Here is an 11,853-nt window from a genome sequence, read left to right on the forward strand (position 1 = left end):
GCAGCAACATTTTTCACTAGATACATTAGATTGTTTTATTCCTTATTTTGTTTGCTTTACTTGTTCTTTTAGCTTCATTGTTTCACTTCAATTCACATAGATGGAGAAATGTTCCATTGCTCAAGTATTTAGGCACTAAAAATCGCTACTCGCAGAAAGTTTGGGCGTTTCTACTTGAATACAACACAGGTAGTGATTGCTGAATTAAAACACTTTCAAATGTTACTTCAGTATGTCAAAAACAAACTCACAACAAACTTACAGAAAATATAACTTTTCACATCATGAGAAATTGTGCACCTCATTTTGCAAATGGAACAGAGGATCCGAAAAAGAAAGAACAAAAGGAAGCACTCAACGCATCAGATCCACTGCACAATAACTGCGAGTACTGCCAACATATACATTACAAATATGTATCTCATTTGGATACCACAGTTGAAAATCCGAGATCAACGTCCTGAGGCATCTTCATCTTAAAAGCAAAACTTCTTTTTCTGCAGAACAAGGCATTGTGGATGTAAATCAGCACCAAAGCACAAATTATAATGCACCAAATTAATAGGAGGAAAACGCACGCGTGTTTCTAATTAATATGTTTTTTCTCTCAGCCAGCAAAAAGATTTGCATATGGCGGAAACAACTTCAAATTAGGCAAAGTCCTAGTCCGATGTTTGTTCAAATACCATGCAATATAACAGGAACTCACCTGGAACTTGGCAGCTTCTTGACCGTCAATGTAAGCAAGAAGTTCCTCTTGCCTCATCAAAGCCTCATGTAATGCCTGTTCAACCAGAAACAAGCAGGGAAGGAGTTATCGACTCAAGAACCACGACAAAAGATGTTTGTGATACAGGAAAAAAAACTGTTACTTTCAACAAGACATCATTTAATAAAATGCATACACTGGCATTTGCACCCAGCAAAATAAAATCTCTCCCACCAGCAAAAGTAAAACCAACCACCCCTAACCCTTTTTCCTCTCTCCTTATGTAAAATTCTTTTAGGGATTAACAAATAGTACAAAGTGTTTCATACAGACAACTGCCACAACAATATTTCAAACTACAAACGACATTAATTAAACCATACATTAGTAAGTCCCTATGTAAGAAGAACTGCCAGATGAACAATCATAAAAAGAGAAAAAATGCACATTAAAATGCAGGTTCTGGATGGAGCAATAACAAAAGGTTTCCTTGCTTATTTAGAGGAACTTCATAAACGCTTACCTTCTTGGTTGCTATTAACTCAGCTTCTAGGGCATCCACTCGGCAAACTGCTGCATTTAGCAATTCCTCTTTCTCATAAGGCATCTCAGATGGCTTTTCTTGAAGCGTATTTACTTTGTCTTCAAGTTCACCCAATCTCTTGAGAACAACGGAGAGCAGTTGAGCTTCTGTAAAAGCTGGAGTAGGTGAAGGGGGCCGAAACTCCTCTTTAGTGTTAGCATCAAAAGTAAATTCTTGACCATCTTGGTTTTCAACAGTCGATGAATCTTGTAATTTCTTGGTTACATGGCATGTAATTGAGCGAAAAAGCATCAACACTGTCATGAAGAAGGCCATAAAAAGTCCTATAACTCGAGCACGAAGACCTTCTACAGGTTTTTGTGAGTCTGCTGGTGGAAGCATCGCTGAAAAGGTAAACAAGACGGCACCATGTGATTATAAATTAAACAAATTTATGAGACTACTGTTGTACTAGCGCAACAGCCAGCCTAATATGTCCAAGTTAACCATGGATTAGTAGTCCAGGTCAAACAGAAAGTCTGGTTGCATGACTGCAACGTGGCAGGTAAAAGTTGAACAAACAAGAAATTATTCACATTTTGTATTTTCATTAAAAGAAAATATTTACATTTTGTTATTTCGTGAAAAGACAATATTCACATTATGTTTTTTCATGAAAAGAAAATATTCACATTATGTTTTTTCATGAAAAGAAAATATTCACATTATGTTTTTTCATGAAAAGAAAATATTCACATTATGCAGGTGTTTAAAGCCTGAATAGTGCATGCAACTAAAGAAACAAATTAGGATGATTAATATTCAAAGTTGTGAAATAAAAACTTCATTTGATGGAAGAGGAGAAAAAAGTAAGGAAAATACCAACATCATAACTGCATAAATATAAGCAAACGCGCGCGCACGTACATGTACACCAAACAGTGAGCTAGCTTTTCTTTTTCTTTTTCCTTGATTAGGTGCAAAAATAAAAAATTTAAACTACCACTTGAATAAACTATACGATCTCTCCCTGTATTTTTTTCTTCTCCCCTCCCCCCCCCCCTCCTCTTTTTTTCCTTTCATAGTTTGTTCATAAGCAGTGTATTCTCTTCTCAATAATTCTTACCTTTGGGGGTGGAGGGTCTTTGAAGGGATGATTCCTTCTTCCATGCAGAATCAACAGCCTTGTCAACCATGGGAACATATTCATCATATCCTGGGAAGTTTGTGGTGTAGCCAGACATTCCAATAGCCTTGGCCTGTTTGATGACGGAAAAACTTAAATATGAAAATAACAAATAATATGCTCAACTTCCTATTCAAGAAAGGAACAGGGATATGGTTATTTTTATTTTTAAATAAGGTAGGAACAGGGATGTGTTTAATCTAAGTGACACAATCTTGAATCTCAGGCTCATCTCAAACAAGAACGTCAAATAGACAGCCGCGGTTTGACGTAAGACGGGCTTTTTTATCAAGTGATGTCCAGACGATTCCTTTCAATAAAAGAAAAGCCAGCTCATGAATTTGAGCTAAAATAGATAAGTATACCTCTTCTCGGACAGGAGTAAGCCGAAGATGTGAATAACTCCTTACAGCTTTTGGGGAAACAATATCTTCAGCTTCAGATCCAGATTCTGCAGTAGAGGTGTCACTACTACCTTTCACCTGCTAAAATAAAAAATGTGTAACCATCTTCAAGGAAAACAAACCATATGATATATTTCTTAATACTTCGGAAATACAGCAGAAATCCTACCGTTGGGTAGCGAGGCTTAGCATAAACTACCTTCCCTTCACTATTTAGAACTTTAACAAGCTGCTTGGCACGCCGTGCTTCACCAATCATCTGCATCAGAAAAAGAAAGCCATTAGTTTGAAATATAAACACGTCTGCATCACCAAAAGAGATTGTTTCTCATTATTAAAAAAACATCTTGAAGACGAACTGTCTTCCTGAAGATGTGACGAACAGCGCATCATCAGAAAATAACATTACATCGGCTGAGAGGCCCTTGAAACTACCTTTAGTATATCTGGATTTTGCCATGGCCCTTTATCTGAGCGCATGCAACCTCCTCGATCTGCACATGTACATGTACCGCCTAGGAACTCTGGCAACTCACTGCATAAAAAATCAGTAGAATGTTGAAGGAAACTACCAGCAATACTACCAAAAGCAAACAAATACAGCAGAATTCTTTGTCTAGTGAATAAGAACTCAGATCCTTTTACCTAGCATCAATTATTTCAAGCAATTTGTTCTGGTACTTGTTCCCAAGAACCTACAAGAAACCAAAAAACAGTAACAAAGTAAATACAACAACTTCTTGTAAAACAGAGACTTTATAAGTTACAGGAGAAGAGCATCGACAGACATGTATCTTGGAGGCTGTCTTCGGGTCTAGAAAACTCTTAACAGTGTTCCAGAGGAGCCTAAACCCAGGTCCAGCATTGATTATGAACATCTGATGAAGAGTCTGCACATGTCAAAAGGGGAGAATGTGTTAATGATCCCAAAGTTAGGAGACTCTCATAATATTTATTCAGGCAGGGATGAAATCATGCCTCGGGATAATTATCACCATCAATCTTCTGGAGCCGCATAATAAGCTCCCTTGCACTCTTGCTAAAGTTTTTCAAGCCCTAAAAATCAATATAGGAAATGAAGATAGGGAAAACATGTATTTGCCCAAAAACTGCTTCTCAAATCATCAAAGGTGGAGAAAGAAAAACTAAACAATAGGTAACTTACCACTCCCTGAACATCCAAAATGGTAGTGCTTGAATCGATCTGCCTTTTTGCGGCTATTGTACAAGCTGGAAACTTAATCATAAAGGTTTTCTCGAACTCTCTTACGTGGTATTTTATATAACGATCCATGGTTGTGACTTGCATGAGTTTGGTAGGATCAACTTTCCCTAGTCTTTCAATGTATACTGGTCTTCCCTCCTTATCAATCCCATGATAACCTTGGGGGTAATGTTTTACAACTTGGTCCATCTCTGGGAATTCAAACTCCTGATGAGCAATTAAGTTCAGAAAGCATTTCAGCCTAAATGATGTTACAAACATACAACAAAAAAGAAAGAACACCATTTCAGCCACATGCTGGGAGGGATAATGTTACCTCCGTAATCGTGTCAGCCCCAAAATCCTTCCTCCACTGAATCATATCAGCCCACATGTGCTTCGCTTTCTCGATGTCAAACTTCCTTGCTTTTAAGAACCTGCAACAAACACAGAAGAATTGTTAATAAGTTAGGATGCTGTTGAACTGGACAACACAAAGAAGAAACAACCAGAAAACTCGAGATCCAAATCCTCCTTAAATTCTCCATACGGCTGCATGTAATATATGTGTGTTTGCTTTTGCATTTCGGCCTATTGTAAAATTAAACATCTATACTCACATTTGATCTATCTTTTGTTCCAGTTCTGGCAGGCCTGTAAAAAAGTTTTTAATGAAGTTGACAAACAAATCCAATTTTCACAGAAGACCCATATGAATAAATTTTTTAAAATCAAAGATGTAATTCAAATGACTCGTAAACACGCAGAAACATCACAGTAAACTCAATGCAGCATAAATCGTATCACTTTGCGCATACATGTAGAAGTTACAGGTAACAGGAGATTACCTCAACATCATATAGTAGTCATCGTGTTTCTCTGGTAACAACTCATCCAAAAGTAATGCTTGCCTAAACTGATCAACAGCTTGTAGCTCCTCAGCATCCCGAATATCCTCGATGGAAACTGAGCTCACTCGTCCCTCGCTTTTTCTTCTACTATTTTTCTTCTTAAGAGAATGTTTGAATTTTGTTGATGCATTCAGTGCTTTCTTTTTCAGGGAACCAATTCTCGTCCTCCTCTCATCCTCTGAATTCTCAAAATCAGATTTTCTTTCCCTTCTCTCTTCACGTGCAGATGACCCCTCAAAGCCTGTTAAGTGGTGGAAAAGATTAGGAGTGGGAAAATCAATTCCAAAATATCCAAAAGGGTAAAGCAGAAGTGTACTGAGAAAACAAACTAGACCAACAAGTCCTAGGCACAAGTCAACTAGAATTCAGCAAGTACAGAACAAACTCTTTTTCCTCTAAAAGCCCATCGCGATGTGCGAATAAACAGAAAATAATAACAACAGTTCCTCTCTACTACATGATTCTATAATTATCTTTTATGTTTCTGTAGATTTTTTCATAAAGAAGTTCCCATACATTTTCGTAATTTAGACTTTCAAGCACTTGTACCTTATGCCCTAAATGGTCAATTGGCTAAGATGGAAAGCAAGGGAGTGAAATAGATACGATGTTTGACTTAAAATTGAAAAAATACTTCCTCCTCAACCGAATCACCCTTATGCTCATTTTTACTAAAATTCCCACTTCTATGCTCATTGTGATAGTTGCAAAAACCAGAATGTGGGTCGTATTGCATCAGTCGATAATCCCGAACAGAGTGCTTGACAATTATAGTGAAGATGACCATGTCGTCGTCGAGACCTACTTTTCCCCAGATAAACCCAAACCACCAGGCAGGACCCAGGAGAAACAAAGAACGCCACTAAGTAGCAACAACAACAACAACAACAACAACAACAACGACCCAGTATAATCCCACAAGTGGGGTCTGGGGAGGGTAATATGTACGCAGACCTTACCCCTACCCCGAAGGGTAGAGAGGCTGTTTCCAGGAGACCCTCGGCTCAAAAAAAGCAACAGGAGCCGATATATTAGTACCATAAAAATGCATAATAAAATAACAGCAATATAAGAGATATGAAATACAGAATACGAAATACGAAATAGATGGCTGGTATAGTAAAACTAGCAGGTAAAGCCCTGCATCAATAGACGACCAATGACATTCTTAGTCTAACTCCTAACTGGCTAGTCTCACTCTATTGTGCCGTAGAAATATTCACAAATTTACCCTAACCTACGCCACTAAGTAGATTTTGTCAAAATCCACACTACTCCACCAAAAATTATATTTTTCCCTCCAAGGAATAAGAGAATCAACACAAACAACTCTGTATCAATCCCAAACTAGTTGGAGTCCGCAATATGGATCTTATTATGCTGTATTTTGGGACGTATTTCACTCCAACAGAAATTGTATTTTTTTTCCGTGCTTATGATTAAAACAATAAAAACAACCACTAAAACCTCAATCCAAAAATAGTTGACTCGACTATATGAATCCTCTATATCTATTCAGCACAATTCTGAACCATCTCATTCCAATACAGTCATCAAAAGTCAAAAAACTGAAAAAGTTCAAAGAAGGTCAAAAGCCCTAATTGTTAACAAGAGAAATAGCTATAAACTAAAATTGACCAATAATGTACTTAAAATTCGAAAATAAAAATAAAGCATGGAAAATAAAAGAAAATCAAATAAACTCACAAGGCCTAGCAAACCGATCTAACGGACCCGACATGGCTGCCGGAATTCTTAACTCTTGTAGATCGACAAATCAAAACAGCTCCACAAAATCTTGTAATACCCTCTAAAATATTTTCAGAAAGATAAATTCTGAATTTCTGCTGCAGCAACCTTTTCCAAGTATATAGGTCGAAGAGACGGCAATAAATGCATAACCAAGAAAAAAAAATCTAAAAGAAAATTAAGTGTAACGGAAAAGTGGAATTAATAAGTAGAGGAAGGGTATTTCCGGAAATAGAAAAATTACTGGCGCCGTAAGGAAAACATAATCACCGGATAATGCGACGGCGATGATAGAGGAGAAAAGGTTAAAGAGAGAGAGAGAGAGAGAGAAAGTTGGGTTAATCTGTGAGCTGTATATTGGATTTGAATAGGAATATGAAATTGTGGGACCCAAAAAGAAGGTGACAATATGCCACGTGGCGGAGGGAAAGATTTTGTCGGGGTAAGAATTTAGGGAAATAGAGGAATGTGCCGACAGTGGTTGGAGTGAAAACGCCAAAAAAGTTTTTGTGGTGGCCCAATATTATGTGATTGAGTAATGATTTTGTCACTTTGATTGTAATATCTAAGCCCCCCGTTTGGCCATACATTTTGGCAAGTTTTTTTCAAAATTTTTTTGAAAATATTGTTTGTCCATAGATTAGTGATTCGTTTTTGAAAAATTTTTGAAAATATTTTTTAAGTTTCCAAATCTAGTTTATGGTAGATTTTGGGTGAAAATCAAGTTCCTACTCACAAAACTTTTAAAAAAATTCAAATAAAATGCATGTCCAAACATAATTTCAACTTCCAAAAATTATTTTTCAAAACTACTTCAAAAATTATTTTTTCAAGTTTCAACTCAATCTATGTCCAAACGCTAGCTAAGTTATCTGCATTACAATGTACTAATAAATTTCTTAAAATTAGTTAGTTTTCTATTGGGTTAGAAATCTATTGTAATCCTCTTTTTATTAGGGTTTGAAATTGATAATATGAGCAAGTTCACATAATTAAAGTTACAAAATTTTTACATTAAATGTCAATTTGAAAAATAAAAGAATAACTTATTTATTATATATGGTCAAATTAAATTCACAAAAAGGAAAGAGTTACCTACAAATTTTACTATAAACAATTGAATTAAATTGACAATATAAAAAATCTTTTACGGCAATACACAATCAATTATTTTTTCTAACTTCTAGTCCGGTGGAACTACAAGTACACTTTGTCCAATTGTCCTACCAACTTAAAATGTTAGGTTAACCGCTCAAAAAAGACAAGCCTAAAATCGTGGGTAAATCTAGAAACTTTAAACAATATATTTATATTAAGAAATTATTAAATATATTTAAATTTTAAATTTAGCTATTACCATTTAAAATTATTGTTCTAAACTTTAAAACTCATAAAATTAAAATCATGATTTCGTCTCTATGCACAAATGTCGAAATCGTGTTGTAATACCAATTACAAAACCTAATCATAGTTCTAATTCCTGAATTTGGCTTTAAAGTAATTGTGCTATTGTTTACCCGTAAAATGATACAGTTAAATTTATAGCGTGATTTATAGACAAACGAATCGATTTGATCCCAAAATGATAAATAAATTAAATAAAATGCAAGACTTAGCGTTGAAATCGAGATAAGATAGCGAACAGCTTGGTTCCGGGAGCAATATTCAGGAGGCAGCAATAAGAATATTGGTAGACAGAAAATAAAGTATTATTTAGCTCGGAATAATGTGTAGCATAAGTTTGTGAGAAAAATTCGTCTGTTAAATGGTTGTTGAAGTCACTATTTATAGTTATATGTAGGGAACAAGGTTCTAGGATCAAAATTCAAACCCCTCTTAAATAACAATAATGGGGGATGTTGATGAATATATAACGACAGACTATGAATGTCAAAATTTCTCTGTAACAGATTGTGTATTTAATATTGAGAAATATTCTTCATTGAATGTCATCTTGTGGCAAATATTCGTTTGCCTTCGTTAACAATGTTCCTTTCGGGATTTGCCCGGTGACAACCGAAACTGTTGTCCTCGGTCTTGTTTTACACTCGCTTCGTCTTTCGTCTGTCTCCAATTTCACGTGTCATTCTATCATTCGAGTATTTAATGTGAACCGATTTTGCATTATAAACTATTAATGTAGAGGAGTTATGAAGTTTTGCTATAGGACGTACAAACAAAGTACTATATGTTAATTTAGCCGAGGTGACCACACCAGATATTTTCGTTTTTCTCTAAGTAAGATCCATCTGGCCGAGTCTCCGATTAACACCTATACCTTTGTTCAGTGGCAGAGTCAGTGTTCTGGTTACGGGTTCAAACCTTATAGTTATCTTGAATAATTTATTAATTATTTATAATTTAATATTTTAAAACTCAATAATTTAAAATATTTAGAATTCCGAATACATACACTTAAAATTTTAGCTCCGCCTCTGCCTTGTTATTTTTTTTGTTGTTATTCTTTTCTTTCTTTTTTCTCCTATCCTTTTATCAGTAAAAGTTAAAAACATATCATGCAGAATGGGTTGTCACGTCATAATTATTAAGTTGGATGGAACCTACAAAGTGTACTGGGCAGTGGACACTATAATGTTGTCTATACTTGGAAGCAGAGGCGGATCCAGGATTTAAGACTTATGAGTTCCTACCATAATTTTAGATTAATATGCAATAATAATTGGGTTCACAGTTAGATATTTATAAATATTTAATGAATCTTTTAATATAAATATAAAGTCTATGCAAAAGTTACTGAATTCTCAGAAACCCGTATTCTATACTCTAGGTCCGCCCCTGCTTGGAAGTCAGAAGGCTTACTACGACCTTCTTGAATTATTGGTATTATTCCAACGGTAAAGGAGTTAACATTTAAGTATTATAGGCTCACCCTCTTGTGAGAGGTCCTTATCACGGGAGGTGGTGAATTAGGGTTGTCTTTGACAATATTAAGCAGTGGTAGAAGTGCAAGCAAAGTAGAAGCAGACGAAGAAACAAAAGAGAAGAAAGAAGATGTCACGAGCATTGGATATTTGCCAATACAAAGTAGTAATTCAGATGGAAGCAACTTTGGAGGAATTACAAGTCAAGTGAAAATTTGCACTAATCGAATCGGAAAAGGAAGAGAGTGGGCCCTTAGGTTCACTGATTTGCACTGTCTGGAGCAGCTGTGGGCAAAACGCAATATAATACTGGCAGAAATTAAAAAATAGCTAGATTTACAACTGGTCGTTTAAAAATAGTTCAGTTTCAAAAGTAATCGAAATTTAGCCACTTTTTATGTAAAGATAAATTTGAACGAAAACACTGTTTAAAAGCCGGAAAATACGCCAGCATAATAAGATGGAGTTTCAGCATAAGTACACTAGAACTCCAGCATAATATACTGGAGTTCCAGCAAGTATAATTGTCCAGTATACTATACTGGAGTTTGGAGCACCGGTGCTCTAGTCTCCAGTATAGTATACTGGAGTCAGAAAAGTATACCGGTCCAGCATAATATGTTGGAGTTCATATACAGGTGCACCGAACTCCAGTATATTATGCTGGACCGGTCTCTGTTGCAGCAAAATAGTGGCTATTTTTTATTGATTTCGTAAACGCTGATTATTTTTGAATGACCAGTCCGAAAACTGGCTATACCGTGCTATTTTTACTATAATACTGCGTTATATGTAAAACGCTGTATTATATTGCATTTTACTTTAACGGCTAAAATTCTGTTAAAGTAAAACACAGTATAATACCACATTTTAGATAGAAAAGAAACTTTTTTTTAAAACTATAGAAACGTGTTTTGAGTCCAAAAAGTTGCCATTTAGATTTCGGACTCGTCTTTTATACGAAAGAAAATATTTTTCACAAAATAAATAATTTGTATACTTATTATTTGATATTTGATTAGTAAGCGAAAAATATTATTTCAACAATATTTATATACTATAATTTAGGCGAATAATATGAAGGACGGAATGAGATGAGGACAGAAGAATAAGAGTTCAAGGTTGAGGTTTGGGACAGGGGCGGATCTATGTAGGGGGTTGGGGGTGGTACGCTACCCGATCGCTCGAGTAAAATCGTATACATGTACTAGTATTTTCCTCAAAATATTGAACATATATAACGAGTGGCACCCCAAGTCAGAAAATGCCCAGGATCGAGACTGTGTTGTGGTCCTAGTTGTTTTGTTGTTATCTTTTTCCCTTTCCTTTCTTTTCTTTATGCTCCTTTTTTTTTTAATTTCTTCACCTATGTTATTTACTCTATTTGTACAATCTCCTTTTTATTATTTACTTAAATTGTATATTTGCTTCCTTTTTCTTTTTCTAAATCTTCAATTTATTTGAATGTGATTTTAATCGTTTCCTCTTTTTATCCAACTAATATTATTTTATTAATTTTATTAGAGTGATGCATGAAAGACGTAATATTAATCGAGCTATATGTAATTGAAGTGGTGTATTTCCTAATTTAATTTTTTTATATTTTTTAATCATATTAATCGAATTTGAATCCAGAGAATTAGACCAAATTGGACAGAACTTATTCAAGTTTGTGATCACATATTCATTTATGCATACAATAATTTTAAATTGAATTGAATTAATTCAAAATGGACCGGGCCGAACCGAATTAATAAAAAATGGATCGAACCGACTAAATGTGCACCCAAGTTCAATCTCTTCACTATGGTCGGTTTGCATTAAAGCAATGGCACCGGGGGCATTCACATAACTTTTGTAACCGGTGTTAAAATTTATAGAAGAACGAGAATAATAACTTTAATTATCATACTTCTAGATAATAAATAACTTTAGCCTATTAGTTTTGTTGAGTCTTAAGTTAGAAAAAGTCCTTAGAGCAAAATCAAGTACATAACCAATATGCCAAGAGACAAATTATGTTAAATGGTGTCATTTTTCCTACTTATCCGCTTCATCACAATATTAATACATATATTTAGCAACAAAAAAAAAATAGACGAAACGGTGGCGCGTGACATTGCTTCGATAAATGTGCATCCCTGAATGGCAGCTGTAACCATCAAATCCTAAATCTGCCTCTGGTTCGGTACTCGAGGATTCATGGGTCTAGGGTCGGTGGTCGAGATAACTTATTCTTCAATAGATTGTGTCTCAAAAGATTTTGCAGTTTCTCGCAAAATTAC

The 11,853-nt window shown here is 35.1% G+C and overlaps 1 protein-coding gene across 2 annotated transcripts; it reads right to left on the bottom strand.

The window, feature by feature from the left end:
• Positions 1-196: 196 nt before the first annotated feature.
• Positions 197-7,029, bottom strand: LOC107792814 (phosphatidylinositol/phosphatidylcholine transfer protein SFH8). Of its 2 annotated transcripts, none has more exons than XM_075218168.1 (14): positions 6,645-7,029; positions 4,875-5,178; positions 4,364-4,463; positions 3,988-4,254; positions 3,801-3,878; positions 3,611-3,712; positions 3,468-3,517; positions 3,258-3,357; positions 2,992-3,081; positions 2,784-2,900; positions 2,359-2,491; positions 1,233-1,636; positions 710-784; positions 197-497 (listed from the first exon to the last, which is right to left on the bottom strand). In XM_075218168.1, the coding sequence occupies exons 1-14, from the start codon at positions 6,676-6,678 to the stop codon at positions 477-479; spliced, it is 1,875 nt and encodes a 624-aa protein (XP_075074269.1). In that variant the 5' UTR covers positions 6,679-7,029; the 3' UTR covers positions 197-476. The 2 variants fall into 2 exon arrangements, with proteins under 2 accessions (XP_075074269.1, XP_075074268.1); XM_075218167.1 differs by having other exon boundaries at positions 2,784-2,903; positions 6,645-7,028.
• Between the last annotated feature and the right edge of the window lie 4,824 nt (positions 7,030-11,853).

The sequence above is a fragment of the Nicotiana tabacum genome, chromosome 7, assembly GCF_000715075.1.
Source record: "Nicotiana tabacum cultivar K326 chromosome 7, ASM71507v2, whole genome shotgun sequence".
In the NCBI taxonomy this organism is placed as follows: Eukaryota; Viridiplantae; Streptophyta; class Magnoliopsida; order Solanales; family Solanaceae; genus Nicotiana; species Nicotiana tabacum.